At 45.3% G+C, this 19,943-nt stretch overlaps 2 protein-coding genes across 2 annotated transcripts; both read right to left on the bottom strand.

The window, feature by feature from the left end:
- Positions 1-961: 961 nt before the first annotated feature.
- On the bottom strand, positions 962-5,612 carry sypl1 (synaptophysin-like 1). The gene is made up of 5 exons (XM_062483311.1): positions 5,203-5,612; positions 3,783-3,901; positions 2,992-3,196; positions 2,621-2,812; positions 962-2,406 (listed from the first exon to the last, which is right to left on the bottom strand). Exons 1-5 carry the CDS (start codon positions 5,269-5,271, stop codon positions 2,275-2,277), a joined length of 717 nt encoding a protein of 238 aa, XP_062339295.1. The 5' UTR covers positions 5,272-5,612; the 3' UTR covers positions 962-2,274.
- Positions 5,613-5,972: 360 nt separating this feature from the next.
- Positions 5,973-19,148, bottom strand: nampt1 (nicotinamide phosphoribosyltransferase 1). Its single transcript, XM_062483575.1, has 11 exons — positions 18,967-19,148; positions 15,918-16,074; positions 14,033-14,136; positions 12,017-12,145; positions 10,228-10,386; positions 9,695-9,831; positions 8,982-9,207; positions 8,591-8,710; positions 8,264-8,404; positions 7,923-8,057; positions 5,973-7,692 (listed from the first exon to the last, which is right to left on the bottom strand). Exons 1-11 carry the CDS (start codon positions 19,018-19,020, stop codon positions 7,579-7,581), a joined length of 1,476 nt encoding a protein of 491 aa, XP_062339559.1. The 5' UTR covers positions 19,021-19,148; the 3' UTR covers positions 5,973-7,578.
- Between the last annotated feature and the right edge of the window lie 795 nt (positions 19,149-19,943).

The raw sequence follows: 19,943 nt of genomic DNA, 5'->3' as shown, positions 1-19,943 counted from the left end.
GCATTTGAATCCTAACGCCATTCACTCATGGCGTTTACTGAAAACTGAAGTAGGCTAACATATTTAAATGTAAGCCTAATACAAAACAAATTCAAATGTATGTTTATTTGACCCTTGCAAACTACCAGGCTTTATATCTCAGTAAATACATTGTTTTAATGTCACTGGTGTAACGCTGGTCCAGTAGTTCTAGCTTATTAACAAAATCATGCTTCTCAGCGTTCATCACACGCATTACCAGTATGTGATGCATTTATTGGTCAATTGGTGTCGCAAAGGGACCGTTTATTCTTAATCCACAATCGATTAAAAAAAATGTAGCCAGGTTGATAGCTCAGTTAAAGCTTGCACATTACATTTAACATGTCATGTTGTCGAATCATTTCTAATACTGGCATTGAATCAAAAAGGTTATATCACACCAAGAGTTTTTACCATAGTTAAACATTGGGGAATATAACCTGCTATTGACCTCTAGTGGTAAACCATGAAAATGCCCACCCATAAAGAAAGTAACAGACGAAGTTGACAACGCAGTTTCGCATTGGATGTGTCATGAAGTATGTTGAAATGATGGACTAAGACATCTAGCATATCTAGTAAATCACATTTTCTAATTTGTGGGATGAATGCTTGACATTCTCGATGGTGAAATACAAAATCTTGCCTCAGATGTAGAGTGTCAGGTTTAAATCATCATCATAGTCGAACCAAAATACGCTTGTTCACTAACCGAATCAATGTGTGTGACTTTGACATACCATAGAGCGCATGACGGGGCGTGCAGACTTCTTAGCTGGCGGATAGGCTATCAGAGAAGAGATGGATGTGTCTAATAATTGACATTGTCATTGTAGGCCTCCAATATCACTCACACAAACACACACGCACACACACTATAGGGGGGAATCACTATAATGTTGTGTTTGTTCCATAGACGAAACAGCTAAGAGTGCAGTCACAGGATGCACTGGAGAACAAAAGCAGCTCTATGCCTCCAGGAATATTTATTTGGGTCAGAAATATCCACCACCTACTCGCTACGTTTGCAAAACAGTGGAAAGTCACCCAAAATATATCAATAATAATAATAATTGAATGACAGAAAGAGGACATTCATAATTTGGATGATTTTAGGACAATGGTTGGGCTGCCTTTTTCCTGAATAGCAGGTTCAAAGCTGAGATATTCAAAAGCCATAGTTGATTACAAGATTATAGAGTGCAAAGATATAACCAGCATACCACACACACACACATACACAAAAAACAAACATAAACTTTGGCCTTGAGTGCCCAAGCACACCAAGTTAAACATCAACAATGCTAAAACAACTCATCATTATTAGTTGTGCAAAACGCACAGTGCACTTGTTTTTGGTGGTGGATCAACAAATAGATTACAAGATAGTAGTAAAATACTACATACAAATACTACATACAAATATAGTCACCAAATATGAAATAATAAAAAAAGGATTCATTGAGCATAACAAGTACAACAATATGGGAAGATGACAATATCTCAATTTCCTGCATGATCTGAAATGAAGGGAAACAAATACATAGTCCTAATACCTGGAAAGTGAACAACACAAAGCCTTGTGAATGTACATTGGGAATGCAGAAGAATACTTTGAATGCACCACATATAAGTGCAGTGCACTATAAAAAACAAACAAACCCCCCAAAACATAGTCTGTACCTCAAAATAGTAGGGTTCATGGCTGGGTTAGATATATAACACGAATGGCATGTTTATTGCACCTAAACCTTAACACCTAAAAAATGGATTTGGAATGCTTTGGAACAGAAACTAAAGCAGATGGGGGATCCTTCTTAAGGCATAAGTATTAAAAAGGCAGATACACTGATATAGTCTGATAAGGCACAACGACCAATAAACCTATATAATCTTCATGTCTGGACAGATTATTTACCACAGTGAGTATGAGAGGAGGGGGAGGGTTTAAGTGTGAGTTGAAAATGAGGGTAGAGGACGGATGACATCACACCCCTCTCAATCTATGATGCCCGGGTCTTCTATAAATCATCACTATCTGGCCTTACTAGATATAGCATGACAGTTGTTTTCTTTCCTCCTTTATACCCTGGCTAACCCCAAACCTCAACAAACAAACATTCATTTTGGATCCTGACCATAAGAAGGAGCTCAAGCAATTTCTTACTTCGGAAAATATTGACTCTCTTGTCTTAGCATTGCCATTTCCAGAAGACCATGGCCCCTAGGTAGGTGGCGACGGGTGGGGTGGCCTTAAATAGGGGCCGGGGCTTGTGCCCTTCCAGAGCCTGGCTGGGCGGAGCACTTCTGAGAATGCCAGCGGGTCTCCTTGTAAACAAACCAGGCGTTACCTGCCCACACCAGCAAGTTCAGGTACCCAAACACCTGTAGAGAGAAGCACACACATACACAAACAGACACAGATTGATGAAAGATAAACCATTTGGAATCACTTATCCGTGCTTGATTACTCTTGTCTGGCACAACCAGTATTTCTCAAAACAATTCAAAGCCACTCCAAGTACTTGAAACGCAACAGCAATTCCAATAATTTAAAAATGTATTTCCAACAAACTCCGGTAGAGACACAGTTTCTTACCACAGAGACGTTAAGGGTGCGCATGTTGGCAAATTGGGAGACCTCACAGGTGACGTCCTCAGTCTTGCACAGCGCCAGGGTGGAGATGATGCCAGGGGTGCTGGTGGCATCCTTGACGTTCTGCAGGCCCTTGGCCCATGCGGAGGAACACACCAGCCACAGGAAGGCTATGGCTGCCGTCAGACCAAAGTCCTGAAGAACAAGGAAATGTACACTCAAAGTGAAATTAATTGATAGGGGGTCAATTGATTTCTTTGTCCAAGGTAAGTTTGATCAATTGATGTGATCTTGGAGACACAAGACACGGAAATGTCTAAGTACGGTACCACACGGCATGAGCTACCGCTGGGATGAAAAGGGCCGACACTCACAAACATGGGTCCGAAGTCAGAGTTCTTGTAGACGTGCATGTATCCCAGGTAGACCAGCAGAGCCACCATGGCATACAGGAAACAGACGATGGCCACGCCCACAAAGAACTCGGCCGAGGACGCCGAGTCCCCCACCAGGTGAGTTGAGGCGACAGTGCGATTGCACAACGTGGTGTTGCTCTCAACCAGAGGCACATGGCTTAACCTAGACAGAGAGGCAGTGTGTGTGTGTGTGTGGGGGGGGGGGGGGGGTTGAGAATTCGAAGCACTTGACATTCTAGGAACGGAGGACAGAGTATTTTGTGATCTGAAGGTGAGTGGTGGATCATAATGACGGTTTTTGGTTCCGCCTAACATGGACATGGTATGAACAAGGAGGCACTCGTTCACCTTCTAAGCCAATGAGCTTCCCTCAGGGATCCGTCGGGTCCCCTGGTACGTTCTTATTGCATATGATCTAAACAACGACTTCCTGGAATCCTTTGGCAGGAAATCCGGTGATAATGGGTGACACGACCAATCAAAGCTTTTTATCCTGAGCCTTTGACAAACCCCAGTGGACCCCTAGTCCCTGGTCTACCCTCTTAGGCACTTTGTACTGTGGACTCAAGTGAGTTGAAGATGAATACCATCCAACCACTACTACTAAGTATGCATGCTTTTCTATTGCTTCTATTGCTTGGTAACCTCTATAAATATTGGTGTGTAATAAGTGAATAGTGGCAATAGTGCTTTGTTTAAAGTTGTGACAGTGACACATTCGAGCCACAAAGTAAATGATTAGCACTTGCCTGAAGGGGTAACTGAAAGTGGCATTGAGTGTCTCGTTCCTCCCCTCGCCGCAGAAGATCGACACAATGTTCTTCCCTGAATATCCTCCGCAGCTCCCAAAAGCAAATATGGCCGTCAGCTTGTGAGGAGGAGAGAAAGAAACCATGAAGATAAACAAAAAGTTAGCAGATGATTTATGGGGGACATCCCTGTTGGATTTAGCCTTAGAAACGGTATCAGAGCGGGAGGACCTTGGATAAATAAATTCGAGAACTGCTTTTCTATTTGAGCATGTTTAGATTCTATGAGCAAAAGGAATGCTTTTTATCTTTCTTCGTTCACATGCCAACTTTGCATGTTCGAGACATTCTGTCTAAAGACGTCTGATACGCCTCAACAGCTGCAAGCCAGTTACAATGAGTCTCTGTTACAAAATGTCCTCTCAGGCGTCATTGCGTGCGTTTGAAATGAACAACATATGGGTCTCAATTAGATGATGAGAAATGTGTCTGCAGAGAATATTATTCATCCTATGCTTCTATTCTGCCACGGTCAGCATAAAGCAAGGCCTTGCTCGAGCATGCGATGACGTCGTCAACACCCAGGTCGGGGCCTGTCGCTCTGCAGTTTCACCTCACTGAGACCCAACCGAATTGCTGCCCTTCTCCAGATGTTTTCTCCCGATGTCAACGCCTGCTATTTCCTGTTTACCAACCCATCACATCTCTCCTGACTCTCCTCCTTCAACAATGCCATTGCTTATTAGTCAGCATCAGCGAGCATTCGGAACATAGCGCTATCTGGAGTCAGGTGACTAGGGTGTTGCTGGCTGCCTGATGCCTGAGAGTGTTTAGGCATTGCAATGGGAAAGAGAGAGAGAGAAGCTGAGCTGGTAACTCAATTTGTTCCTGCTCACAGTGAATTCCTTTGACCCGAGTTCTGCGTGTAAAACTTGTAACATTAAAGTAAAACTTTTCCTGACCAAGAAAATTTGGACTTCTCCAGAACTAAATGAGGAATGGTTATTGTTCATAAAAGTGTGTAGGCTACTTTACTTTTCTGGTTGAGGTTTTACCCTCTGAAAAAACAACCACTGCATAGGCAGAGGCCAGGCCCAAAGTTCTAAATCATTTGAAGAGCTTATTTCCAGTCAAATATTGGTGAGAAGGGGATTAATGTATAACATTTGCCTTTCATTTGAAGGGCAAGTATGATCATTTGTGCAAGAGAACCTGGCAACGTATCTCAAAGTAAAACTGAGTTTCCTGCAACAGGTCTGCAACATTGAGAAGCTACGTTATTTTAATACCGTAAAGAAAAGCAATAAACATGTAGCTACAACTGCCAGAAAAGAATAAACCCAATCAGGCCGTATCCCCGAGCTCAAGTGAAAATCCCTGGGTTGTACAGTATTAAAACTGTAAATGCCTCTTTACTTACCCATTCCACAAGTTTGATAAAACCCAGAGGCTCTTTGAGAGGTGCCATGTTCAATCGAAATCCTGTCATCTCCTCGCCTTTCTAACTTTTACCCTAACGAAAACGATGGACGAATGATCCAACTTCGAGGAGAAAACCTAAGTTTGACAGAGTGACGTGGTTCTGCGGTGGATTCGGTGATGCTACTGCGCAAAATAACGGAGGCTTAAGGCTACTGTAAAATAGACGAAAACACGCAAAACTGTGCGTTTTACAAAAGTTAAGTGTTTTAACATTGAAGGGATGTTTTAAAGTAGCTGAATAAATAGCGGTCAGATATGTCTAAACTTTATGAGAACTAGGTCGACAAGTCACCGAAAGTCCTTTTTTTTCTTCGTCTCCTACAGACTTACTCCAAACAGGCGTATTCACTCTGTTGCCTACAGCCAGGGTAGGGTATTTCTCCATCTCCTGTTACCGGTAGCTGTTCCAGTCATATGACTTGAGACATCAAACCGCGAATTCTCAAAATTCTTTTACAAAAGAATAGCCTTTGCGCCTGTAAGCGGTTAATAACCCGCAATACAGGATTTAAATCAGAGCTGCCTAACAAAGTGCCATGATAAGGTTACACGACGTGCTCTATAAATAAATGGAGAACACTGAACGCTGGTTTTTAGTCAATTGCTCACTTAAATCTTTTACTATAGAATTATCCAAAAACTAAATTGCCACGTCTGAATTGGTAGTATATTATAAACCATAAAAAGTCCATCAAAGTTTTCAACAAATTGATAGAGTGGTCCTTTTAATACGTTGACAATAATATAGCAACAGTGTTAGTTAAAGTATCCAATAGGTTGTGGGAAAGAGTTTGGGACAATCAACATATACATATAACAACAAAAAATATAATTCAAAAGTATTTTCAGTCATTACACACTTGGCATTCACACGACTATACAAACATGAGCTAAAAGCTGACTTCACAAGAACAGTCATACTACAACCAAGCAGTTTGAAGGATTCTGTTGGTAAAGTAAAAAAAAAAAAAAAAGGGCATTTGACAAAAAAATAATAACTATTTATCAGTAACCTGCCCTCTCCTCTCATAGAAAGTAAGTTGTTATGTACATGTGAGAAGGCAGTTTGGCCATGTCATGGTAAATATGGTTATTTACTGCAATAATTCTGTTATTGTTCACCTTTGCCATATAAAATGATTAAAACAATTTCTGAGGTATAAGAACCAAGACAGTATCAAAAGAGTAAAACAAAGTTCACCTCCCTAATCAAGATACAGCTACCACCTCACTGTCGTTCTCAAAATCAAACAAACCCGACTGGTAACTAACTCACACAAATGTACTGCAAATAAAGTTGAGACATGATTATCGTTGTCCAGACCTACCAACTTGGCCATGAGTTGAGTAGTGTTGTCCTAAAACAGGAAACAGCTTTAAACCTTAAAAGTGATAATTATGGAGCAACCCCCCCCCCCCCCCCTCTTGATCTGCAAAAAAATAATTTGCATAAAGGAACATCATTAATCCTTTAAAGGAAGAAGTTGTCAGCACACACGTACAGTCACGCGCACACACAAAAACAACATTGAACATTTACATATCCACCCCAGTGCTTTTGGAGTTGGAACCTTCATTGACAGTATACACAGACCTGTCCTGCTTCGAGACCGCTTGAAGTGCTAGTCGACAGGCTACAGATGCTACTGCTGACTCGTTGTGAGCGCATGTAGTAGCGTCCAAGCTCGTTGGAGATAAGCTCAAGGCCTTGTGCCAGGCTTAACTTCAGATCTCCTTTCCTGCGAAGATCTTGTGGTCAAATATAGTGAAACTTGGTCATATACGCACACACGCGGTTACACAACCGCAAGTAAATTATTTAGATACCATGATATTATTCCGTCCATCACTTAAAAAGACAAGGCTAAGTCAACCGAGAGATTCTTACTTTTTTGTTTTGAAACAACTCTGTACATGTAACACGGGGCACAGTCAGTGTGGAGGTGGGATCTCTCTCTCTCTCTCTCTCTTCCATTTCTCAAGCACAACCCGCTCTCTCAACTCAATCACATCTGACGAAACGTGTCTCTCACTCGCTCTCTCCAACTGTCCCAAGACGGGCTTTCATTGGCTTTTTTCACGTGTGAGCTCGACTCATCTCCTCTCCGACCGAGGACAGTGCTTTAGGAGTGGGAGGGGTGGGGGGTTTTGGGGGGGGGGACTGGAGGATAAAGAGAGAGGTGTGTGTGTTGGGAGGAGGGGGGGGGGGGTTATAGCAGTGCGCTCCCCCCTCAGGTGGGGACAGTAGAAGTACAGGACAGCGGGGTGGATGGGGGATGTGGGTGGAGGTGGGAGAGGGGGGGCGGGGGCCCGCTCAGTGGAGGAGCTCCTCCAGCTCGCTCTCCTTGAGCTTGGCATTGTCTCTGACGTCGTCGAACGTGTACGTCTTCAGGATGTTGCCGTTGCGGAACACCGTGTGCAGCAGGTCCTAGTGAGGGAGAGAGAGAGGGAGACAGAGGGACAGAGGGAGAGACAGAGAGAGAGGGAGAGAGAGAAAGACAGCCGTCACTATGCTTGCTCTGCTCTACTTAGAAAGCACATGTACATGCGTGGCAAAAGGGTTGGAAAGCCCTGTAAGGCAAACGCTCCACGTCAAACGGTTTCAAGTTCCCCAAGAATGGCGCTCGGAGGTTTCGGGAGTGTGTGTGTGTGACGTACCACTCCGTACTCCTCCAGGTCGCCCTTCCCCTCCTCCAGGGTGACAAAGTTGCCGCTCTGCGTCCGGTGGAGGGACAGACGACCTTTCTTCGACCGCTTGTTGGGGTCAGCCACCGGGTCTTTGAACACGTTCACCTGTAATGTTCAACAAAAGGCTCAAGCAGGGTTCCTGTCAAGGTCAAAGTAGGGGAAGCTGTGTGTGTGAGTGTGTGATTGATGCACTTTGTGTAACTCCCCATGAATCTAGCCATGCTTCAAATGTCTGTGCGTCTGATTCCCTTTTGGTTGCTGCTCATGAATCTAGCCATGCTTCCAGAGTGCGCGTGTGTGCGTGACCTCACCCCGAGGCCATTGGTGACCACGTAGCTGCACTTGAAGGAGCAGTTGAGCAGGTCTCTGGTCAGCTTCTGCAGCAGGGCTCCTCCAGAGCCGAACGCAATGTTCTCGATGCTCCACCTGTGCTGCTTCATGCCCTCCACGATCTGCACACCACGACACACACACACACACCGCCGGCACACTCCGGTGTTACGCGAGCGCGTGCGAGACACTGCGCGTGGATATGTTCATCTGTCTGTGTGTGTGTATCTTTGGTTTGGGGGGGGTTGATGCAAGGTGGGTTTGTTAATACACGTGTGTGTGTGTGTGTGTGTGTGTGTGTGTGTTACCTCCTGCAGGGTGTTGATGTCCACCCCGTCTCCCTGGATGACCCGGATGTAGGGGGGCAGCACCTTGTAGCCCTTGGAGTTCTCACTAGGCGTGAACTTCTTCCCAAGGATCTCCAGTACCTGGGGGGGGGGGGGGGGGGGGGGCAGAGATGGGGAGGGGGGGGAGGGAGGGGGACGACGACGACAGGGTTAAAGATCACCTACTGTTATATCATACAGGGCCCGCTGTACACATCCATGCTCCCACAAGATTCACATGATTCTCCTATGGCTGGTCACACACACGCACACACACCAATACAAATGAATGTGCCAACTGCATTAACTTGCGTTATCTTGTCAAACAGCCACCGGCCCAGCCCCCCTCTCCCTCCCCCGTCCCTGCCCCCACCTTCAGCACGGTGTCCAGGGGGTTCCCTGAGTCGGGCCGCACCACCAGGGGGGCGTCGGCGCTGCGGCACTCGATGAGCGCGCGCAAGTCCTCGCCCCAGATCTTCTCGCAGGCGTTGTAGATGTCGTAGCTGTCGCTGACGATGGACACGGGCACCGAGGGGAACTGCTTGATGATGTGCTCGAAGGCGTCCTTCTCGTGGTCCTTGCCCCAGGCGGTGATGGTGCTGGAGAGACCCACGGGGAGACGAGAGCGGGGTGGAGGGAGGAGACATGAGAAAGACGGGGAGACGGAGGGAGACGGAGACGAGGTTCTCGTCCGCGGCTAGGCGGCCACTAGGGGATGACCTGAGCCAGGCTTTACGTGGACGACACAGGAAGCCCCGACCATTTCGATAGCCCGGGATTTCATGCTTCATGCTATACACTAAATCGACTAGATCTAAACCGTTCATAGATACATATCCCAAATCTACTTACAGGGGAGATTGTGTGTGACTTGAGTGTGACATTGCGCGTGTGTGTGTGTATGTTAGTGTGTGTGCACCCTATGAAATGGCCCTCACTAGTCGACAATCCCCCTCGTACGCAAACACACTCTCCCAACGCCTTAGTTCAACAAGGAGAAACTCAAGTTCGAGGTGATTTGTCCGAAAAGTACATGTCTGCTGTACATTCTGTATGACCCAGTCCGTGTGGGAAGCAGTGTTGTACCTGTGTTCCGCGGCGGGCACAGAGAAGCCTGGCACAGGGTCTTTGGTGCCGTAGTACTTCTTGATCACACAGATGCCAGCCACCGTGTCTGTCCCCTTGAAGTTCACCAGGTGGGCGGAGGCCCCGATACCCGCCGTCTGGGGAAAAACACAAACAGGAAGAGAGTGGAAGTAAAAAATACAAATAAAAAAAAAGAGGAGAGGACGAGTGCTTGAGGGGGAACCTTACAGTCCTTTAGTCTTTAAGTAAGAGAAAACTTACATGAAGATCATTGAAAAAGGTTTTGGTCTAGGACTAGGCTTAATCCATGTCTGGGAAAAGTCATTTAAATTCATTTAAATTGAATTAGTAAATCAAATATATTCTTTGGGAAATCCCATGTTAGATTCATTCAGGAAATACTAACAACTGTTTCCGGACACAATAGCCATTGTTATATTTGCCTTTCTACAGACTTTAGAAACAATGTGAAATGGTACGTGATAATATTCAATGTATTTAATTTGGTTTGGTGAGGTTTTCTAGGCTGCTACCTCTTGCGAGGACACTCCTCTGTAACCGAAGTCATGCAGTTTGTAGTCCAGGCGCTCAAGGTTCCCAGAAGTCTCCAGAAGGTACTTAGCCAAGATCTTCTTCTGCTCCCGTGAGTTGGTCGCCACGGTGATGGGGTACCAGGTCTGCACCAGGATGGTCTGCGGAGGGGCAGGGGTCAGAGACAGGGGGGGCGGGGCATGATCAGGATCAGAGCAGCCAACCAGGAGGCTAGAAGTCAGGCCTACACCCATCCCCATCTCTATTCATACACACACACACACACAACCCCTGGTTTATGGTTTACCGAGCAGGAATGTTTAGTGTGCCTTGTAAGCGTGTTGTTAAGGTGTTCGGTTGTATGATGAACGTAGCCATGCGTGTTCGGTGTACTTAGCACCTGTTGTTGAGCTGTGTGCTGGATAACGCAGGCCAACCTAAACACAGCACAAGGTCAAGTGTTCATGACCTCTGGGATTAGCTTTCTTTGGTCCATCTCAATCCCCTTCTCTCCACATCCCTCCCATCCCACCATCCTTCTCTCCCTTTTCCGTTTTTCCACTCCACCCGTGTCGCCGTCCTGCTCCCCATCCATCCATCCCACCTCCGCCCATCCCTCGTCCTCTACCTCAGGCCCCGCTGTAACAAAAGCCTTCCCGAAGCGCACCCCGCCACCCCACGGTTTAGTCAGGTGGAACTTGAACCCAAAACGAACCGCTGGCCCCTCGGACACTCAGCGGTCCAAGAGGGGCTCAGTGGGGATTCCGAGGCAGATGCTCATTCCCTGGGAACCAGGCTCTGATCCGTAAGAAATAGTAGAGCGACAGAGAGAAGAGGGAGGGAAAGAGAGAATGTACAGAAAGAGGGACAATGAAAGACAGAGAGAGAGATGGAGAGAGACAGAGATAGACTCAGTGAGGTTGTGCACTACCAGGGTTCAAGGACAGTATAGGCCGGCAGCGCCACGGCTAAATTTATACCGGTCGTGAAGGATGAGTCACGTGCCGCCGTGCAGGTTAAACACTCCTCTCGTCACAATCCGCACGCACCAAATACTGCTTTCAATAATCAAGCCATTAATATAGGGTTTTTCCTGCGTGAGAGAGAGATAAGCATGTGAGTGCATGTAAGCAGAATGAAGCCGGTGAGAGAGAGAGAGCCGGTGAGAGAGAGAGCCGGTGACAGAGAGCCGGTGAGAGAGAGAGAGACGGTGAGAGAGAGAGAGCCGGTGAGAGAGAGAGAGCCGGTGAGAGAGAGAGCCGGTGAGAGAGAGAGAGAGCCGGTGAGAGAGAGAGAGCCGGTGAGAGAGAGAGAGCTGGTGAGAGAGAGAGAGCTGGTGAGAGAGAGAGAGCCGGTGAGAGAGAGAGCCGGTGAGAGAGAGAGAGAGCCGGTGAGAGAGAGAGAGCCGGTGTGAGAGAGAGAGCCGGTGAGAGAGAGAGAGCCGGTGAGAGAGAGAGAGCCGGTGTGAGAGAGAGAGAGAGAGATGAATCTCATTATAAGTTGATTAAATCGTGCTGAGTCATGCCTGTGCCAGTGTGTGTGTGCGTGCACCGGGGACAGGACACAAGGGATCGGGGTGTGTGAAGGTTAAGGATACAAACACGATTTACAAGCCTGCGAGTGCACATTCTGTGTTCCATAAAAAATGATAAAGGTAACCACTCAACCTTGCCCAAAAGGGATTTTCAGCACATCAGTTGACCAAATAAACGTTCCACATCTGGATAAGTAAGCATCCGTTCCTAGAAAGAGGTGGTGCGGTGTGTGGGAAGGTTGGGTGCATTCGTTTACCTCCACCCAGTTGGTGAGCCAGTAGCATTCTGGGTCGGTGCTCTCCACGGTGAACAGAACGTTCCCTCTCGGAATCACACTCCCCTCTGGCACCGCCTTGATCTCAATAGGCAGGTGGCCATTGTACTTCTGTGAAGACCAAAACAAACACACACACACGTTAGGGTTGTCTTTTCATGTGTCAGGAAATGGTGTAATTTGTCCTATTTCTACACTGGGGCAATCATGTAGTCTAATTCTGAATTCAATGGAACCTTAGCCACATTGCTCAAAACCATGCAGTTGCAGCTAAATGAAAAGAAAGTCTAACATTTTCACTGTTTGCTGACTTCAGAAATGTTGAATCATTCAATCCAAATATCTGACAGTTTGACAGATCACTTATGGGCGAGAAAACCTCACAGGTATCACATATTTAGGGGTCCCAGTGTAGTGGATTAGATTTGGAATTTTACACAATTATATAACCCCCCCACACACACACGTACGCGCGCGCACACACACACACACAGGTCATCCTGGCAACCCCATTTACGTTTTTTTGCCTCGTAATACCTGCCTCTGTTACAGATCCTGGGCAGAGTTATTTAACGTACCTCAACCTCAACCCGGTGACAAATTGAATATGTTAGTCTAATCTGATTGGAAGCGCCCTGATCGCCACGGCCGGACTGTGTATGGTGTAGTGTCAGTGTACTGGGAGGTGTGTGTGCGTTTGGTTTCATAAAAGTCTGCAATTAGAGTTCCCCCAAGTTCCCACCTCGGAGAAACAAGTCACGTGCTACTGTCGCTAAACAATTCAATCGCACTTGTCGAATGCTCCTAAAGTATCCTTCGTTTGATGGACTTTGGAGAAATTGTGGAAAAAAATAAAAAATAAGAGTGATTCTTATTATAGAAAAATGTGCATTTGGCATAAATGTGTTTGGACTTTTTGCACACGTATATCAAAGTTGTGAATTAATTCCTGGCATACATTGACCTTTTGGAGAGTGCAGGACACATGTATGATAGATGGGTACGTGCGTCATGGCACAGCCCCAAATCTAAACGGGCCATGACTATTGAAACTTAGAAGAATGAGGAATTAGATGTGGGGCAGTCGGACTCTAGCAGTCAGACTCTAGCACTCTGACTCGTTGTTGAACTACTACTGTGTGATAGTCTTACCGAGCCTGTTCATAGTCTGATAGTCAAAAGTTTGGTGAGTTATTCTGACCATTTGATACTTTTGTTTTACCAGTGGCCTTAGGTCCTCGTTTTGTTGTTTTCTCCGGTCGTCCTCAATCAAGGAGGCTAGCTTTTATTTTTATTTTGTATTGTTTTCTTATATTCTGACAATAAAACTTTGAAAAGACAGTCGTTGTCCCTCCTCCCTTGTGCACCCCTCGCCCGGATCCAAGGGACTCGCACAGCGCCCCACGCCTGGAACCAGGTGAGTCCCCGGGAATGGCGGCCAGTCATTTTGACATAAATTGTCCAGCTGGTGTTTACGCGAAGCAGGGTCTTGAAGTGTTCGGCTGTTCAGACGTACTCTCTCTCAATAGGTGCGGTGTTGTGTCTTATAGATAACGGGGGGAATAAGAGCGAGCAAGAGCTCTTGATCGTTTTATTTACAAGGAAATGTTAACTGGGGAAAAACAAAGAAATAAGTGATCGGTAAATGATGATGTTTGCCAAAAAAGGCCATAAACATTTGCTGCTATAAAGATCTCTTGATGTTATATGAAAAGCCCAGTGACGTTTACAACATCGTGGTTGGTTGGGTGCGGAGATTCTCGAGAGGGAGCCTTCGGTCAACTCAGAACCAAACGTGTGTTCTCCGCACACGCGGCCTATGTAAATTCGAGAGACCCCGAGCGTGAATTGGGTAGCAGGCGAGGTTTCGGTTGATCAGCACCCTGGTCAGCGCCGCGGCACGCGCAAAACAGTACACACTGGCCTTGAGCCCACGCGATCGTTCGACACACCTATCCAACCTGCGTTGGGTTTGGAGTTTCGAGCAGGGGTGCGTACCTCCAGGATGTAAGTCCAGCCCTTCTCGTTAAAGACGTCATCCTGGAAGTGTTCCCTGTACACCTCCTTAGCCTCCTGGATCTTCTCAGGGGTCACCACCTTACCTGAGGGGAGGAGAAGAAGGAGAGGGTTAGAACAAAATATATATAAAAGTTCGGAAACGTTATTTCGGTCGATTATTCCTCCCCTTCAATAATACCAATTGGTATTATTGTAAAGGTGACTAATCAGGCTCTCCAACGATATAAAATACAATACCAATTAGTATTATTGAAGGGGAGGAAAAATCGACCGAAATAACTTTGTCGAACTTAAAAAGTTCGACATTGCGGTATATATATATAAATATATAAAGAAAGGCATGAAGAGAACAGCAGAGAGTGAAGGATTTGGAGATGGGAGAAGGGGACAAGAAAAACGAGCAGAAAGGAAAAAGTGCCCATAAAAAAAAGGAGAGGGGGGCAACACTGGAATCCCACCCTCCCATCCGCTGTACGTTATTGAATTAGGAGCTTCCCTCACAGTTGAGCCTTTGTGTCAGCAGCAGCGTCGTCTCATGTCGGGAGGGCACCAAAACCTACATTTTAAATGACGAGGAACAACTGACACTTGCCGACGCCGAGTTCCGAAAAGGCAAAAGCCCGGACGAGAAAAAGAAAAATACAAAAAAAAGAAAACGGAAAGTTGTTTATTTTGTGTTCTATGGTTGGTATCTCTGAGCGTGTAGAACTTTTCTAGCATTGTGTGGTGTCCACGCTGCGTGCAGCTGCCCATGGTCTAACGCTAAGGGCAAAAGAGCAGCTGTTCTTTTGTGTTCTGGCTGGTATCCTCATACACACACACACACACACACACGTAACAAACACACACTCAAGTGACTCTCACGCCGTGAAATCCCTTTTAGAGGAGGTGTAGCTATAGGTGGGACATCCAGCTAAGCCCTCGACAGGAGGGAGGTTCTCTCACACACACACACACACACACACACACAACAGGCGGGAAAAGGCTAAAGAAGCTCTGGGTACCGTTCCAATACTTTCAAAAGCCCCCCTGAATTAGCCTCTCCTCTCTCCTCCCAGGGGTCTGATTGGGTATTCATGACAATCTTGACAGGATTATCCTTCCATCTTACATTTCTAGATTGTGTAACTGTTAGCTTGGATCTGGGATTGATCTGGACATATGTCCAGAACCACGAGAAAGAGAGATCGAGAAAAGAAGAAGGAAGATGAAGAAATAAATGGAAGGAACGGTTTCATGTTGGAACTGGGCCCGAAACTTCTCCATTATATACAGATTGCTGTTGTGCAACAGGCCTTGGATCTGTGTGTGCGTGCGCATGCATCATTTTGTGACATCAAATGAAGGCTACGGTGCAGTCGGAAGACATGGAGAGGATCAGCAATTTCCCCAACTGTAGATAGATAACTTCTCTAGCCGAGATGTCTGGTATAGCTACGTCCATTAAAGCTAGCCAGCTAGCTGTGATGAAACGTTCATTTAACCCTTGTGCTGCCTTCGGGTCACATGACCCAAAGGTTCATAACGAACCACCGTTGTGTTTACCCAATTTTACCCAATACAAAAACAAATAACAATTATTTTCTTTTAACCATTGCAATGTGGGGGGTCTGAGACAGCCCGACAGTTAAAAGAAAATGTTTCACTTTGTTTTTGTAGGAGGTAAATTTGTCGCAATACGACGGTGGGTCACAATGACTGATGGGTCAGAATGACCCGAAGATAACACAAGGGTTAAGAGATAGTTTTCTAAGATAGTTTTTAAGTCAAGGTTCTGTCAAATTCATATTTGGCCAAGGTTGATGAATATCCGTGAGGGCAGGTTTTATGAGCAAGGTGTTATAATGTATGAATCAATTCTTACCTTTCAGATATTTATGGAGGATATACTGCAGGCCATAGAACACAGTCTTGTCATATTTGACTTTTCTGTTCTTGGTCGGATCATTCTTCTTCTCACGACACTCAAAGTAAGAGTACACTTTACTTGTGTTGGGAGGGTACTGCTTATAATGTGTCACCTGCAGACGAAAAAAAGCAAGCAAAGAGTGAGGAAAGAGAAAAGTTGAGAGGTTAGCGGTTCGCCCTTCAGAAAAGGCTCCTTGGCTTCACGTTTAACAATGCAGCCTCAAGACAATATTCAACAATCTGCATCCTCATTTCCCTCTCAGGCAATTGAAACGAGACACGTTTGGGGGTGGGCGGGATTTCCTGGCACATGCAATGTCTCAGTACCAGTCAGGCGTACTGGATGAGATCCTCCAACACCAAGTGTGCAGGTAGAGCGAGCTGTAGCCTGGTATCTGTCAGCTGGGGCTGAAGGACATGTCCTCCTATCACACAAAAACGTGAAGTATGTCTTCTGTTATGTGTGTTCTGTCAAATTCTCATTCTCAGGTGACTGAATCGACATTATAGCTGACCTTGAGGAAGAGTTGACCGGAGACACAAACGAGTTGTCACTGCCGTGCTGTTGTATTATGTTTTTGTTCACCGTGCCTGGTAGCTGAGATTGGGTAAGTGTGCAATGTGGCAAGTAGATACAGACTGTTCCTTGAATCTGACCTCTGAATCACTGGAGGAAAATGCACTTTGGTTCCTTGAACGTGTGGTGTACTTTCTGTCTGCACTATTTGTCCATGGCTGTGGATAAAAGCATCTGCTAAATGACTAAACTGTCGTGTCTAGACCCGGGCTGCTGAGGGGTGGAGGGTAGAAGATGGAGGGGGATTGCTGAAGGGTGGGAGATGAAAGGAGTGCATTTAAGAACTTGCCCACCCACCCACAAGCTGCATCGGGGAGACACAGGTATGTGTGCATGTTTGTGTATTTAAGCAACAAGCTAATGGAACCAAATGATAGGAAAAGGCAATAAAGGAGAGATAGAGAGAACAAGAACGCACAAGACTACAGTATTCAGACGGATGGGAATAGGATGACCCTCAGGCTACAGTTTGTATTGATTAGCTTGGCCACAATGTACACACAGAAAATGTAGTGACACATAGCTCTTTCCTGGTCCTGCTACCAGCCAATCAGGACAGGCAATCTCACCTTCCTTCCCCGACAACACAAACAACCAACCGTGTCCCCACAGGCCGCCTCTAAGTAATGACCCAACAAGATAATGTGTGTAAGTGTTGGCACTCCGTGGCAACGACAAAATGCTCAACAAACAAACTGTACAGTTACAGTGGCCTATTATGCATTCGTAGCATGTGAGATCTATACTCGATATATGGTCAGAAGAGAAGCTTGGTCAATCCCAAGGACCAGACAGACAGGTTAGACAGACAGACAGACAGACAGGGTGTATCTGTTTTCATAGCCTAGTGGTTTATCAGCCAAGGCCCAATAATAATAACATGAGAAATGAGTCCCTGAACCCATTGACACAGAGAGAGAGACAGATGAGAGAGAGAGAGACAGAGGAGAGAGAGAGAGAGAGAGACAGAGGAGAGAGAGAGAGAGAGCTTCACAGGGCACTGGACCGAGTTAACAACTAATGCAAATAGCAGGACAAAATCAGGCTTTTACAGCTCTGTCCCATGCAATCCACAGATGCCTCATTCTCCCACCTCTCCCTCTCTCTGGCTGTGTCTTGAAGTTGCAATTTGCATAAGTTACACAGTATACACACAGAGCGAAATACTTTTATGGCTTGGGAATGGTATACTCACTCACTGCTACATAAGATGACAGGTTTTGACTTGGTCTCTGTGGCATTTGACTTTCGATCTGAATCTCTCCAATTTTATATCAATGAGCTACGGCCAGATGTTGCAACTGTTTGTACACACGCATGCACGCGCGGGCACCCACTTTGTGCGCGCGATCAGGGGCAATGACTCGCACGTAGCGGTGCATGCACTGCAGCGACACAGTCATGACAGCTGGATAATATTCCTACTAAATCTTAAGCAGGATATACCCAGATACATAGTTCCAAGAATAAGATCATTTTAACTTAAGACAAGTTTGTAATGCTAAACTCAAAAAAGCACATGACTGTATAATGAGTTAGCCATAACTTACGTTTGCTACGCACTTGTCGACCTTGATAAAGGATTGCTCAATATAAAACTGGCCTATCCCTAAGAGCTTTCTGCAAAGTTTCGCTTTTGATTCAGTTCGTGTCGGATGCACTTATCGGTAATGGGGGATGAATGACTCGTAGATGTTTGCTTACTAGCTAGCTTGTCCTCCTTGCTGGTTTATCCATCGCTTCATTCATACAGCTCACGATCTACCGCCTTTTCAATTAGAAGATAGCCTTTATCCTTTGAATAGGAGTCAATGGGAAAAGTTGACTCGTCTACAATAACATTTCCACGTGTAATAATTGAATTGTTGATATCAAGCATCAACATTGACAAGTGATTACTTAATTGTAGATTTCTTTACTAGTCAAAATCACATTATTGATATATTGACTTGGAATTGCAACATGTCAACATTGAATTGTAGATATCTACAATTCATATTTACCGCTAGTCTACTGATTAAATATTAAAAAGGCTTACCATAAGCCTACCCGTACAGTCTCAACACCGATCAGCCTCTTTTATAATTTCTTAGCCAGCTAGCTTGCTAACTGCTAGCACCAGCAGAGGCATGAAGCTGTGCCATCAGTGGGTGGCGTAGCAAGCTAAATTCGCCGGTAGAAGTTCAGTCAGTCATCTTGGTCTAAAATTGTGAAAAGATGCTCTTAAATGTTGGTACCACCTTACTGTCTTCAATCCCTCCTCCCCATTTGGCCTAGCGAATACACACACACAGCGACCAAGCTAGGCAAGCGTGATGGCCTTGGGAAGACGGAACCACCTTGAGTTTCTTTTTATTCACTGGACCTGCAGACCGACTACGATAGCAGCCCTGAAAATATCACCTATACACCGGCGTCGAGCACTCACCTTGTAGGAATCAGTGGCTAGCAATATGTTGAAATCGGCGTCTCTGTGCTCCATCTTCCCCCTTGGTATCAGTTACGGTTGTCAGTATTGTTACGCTGTATGTGCCAGGGACTCGATCACAACCTAGTTCCCTTGTTGGGGAAGGACGGTGAACCAATCGAGGGGGGTGGGCCTAACAGTGCCGCCCGTCACACGGAACTAGGTACAGGCAATGACGTAGCATTTATGGAAATGCATAAACCATAAAATCCTTTTGGTTTTAGCGAGTATTGGTCATCATCCGACTGCGACGACGGGAGACATTTTCAAATGAATTCAAGACGAAATGTAGCGTTATTTTAGACTATAGCAGTGTGAGATTTCCTGAGGCGCAAATATGGAAAATACTGCATATACATTGATGTTGAATTTGCAATAGAATTATGAAATAAAAAACCTAATCAGTCCAGTTTTTTTTTTTACCTGGTATTGCAACCAGGCGTAGTGCCGAGTTCCCGGTGAAACAAAATACAATTTTATTATCAATATACAAAAATATCGCACAGTGGCTGTAAACAGAAGAACCAGCAGATGGCACTGTTTTAAAACAGGTCATTCGTCTGCGTTTTTACAAGATCATAATATCAAAGAATGTCTAATATATATCCTTAAACAGGCTCTGATAATATTTAAGTAGGCTATTACTAGCCTACCAGCACACCCACATTTGTAGTTTCATTTCCTCAACACAATTAACCTACAAAATGGAAACGAAAACTTCTCATTTTATTAGGGTTAGGGTTAGGGTCTACATTTTGGGGGGAAAATACATTATACTGATATATTATTGATCATATCCTAAATGGAGCACACTCTATTGCAATATGGATTATCGATCTTATTATGAGTAGCTATAATGATAAATACCATTCAAATAAATTGTTGTAACGTTTGCCAATCAAAATCAAATGCCAATATGATTGTCTGCTAAACCAGTT

Source organism: Osmerus eperlanus, chromosome 17, assembly GCF_963692335.1.
Source record: "Osmerus eperlanus chromosome 17, fOsmEpe2.1, whole genome shotgun sequence".
Classification (NCBI taxonomy): domain Eukaryota; kingdom Metazoa; phylum Chordata; class Actinopteri; order Osmeriformes; family Osmeridae; genus Osmerus; species Osmerus eperlanus.
Note: the sequence above shows the minus strand (reverse complement) of the source record. Positions and strands in the feature narration are given on the sequence as shown.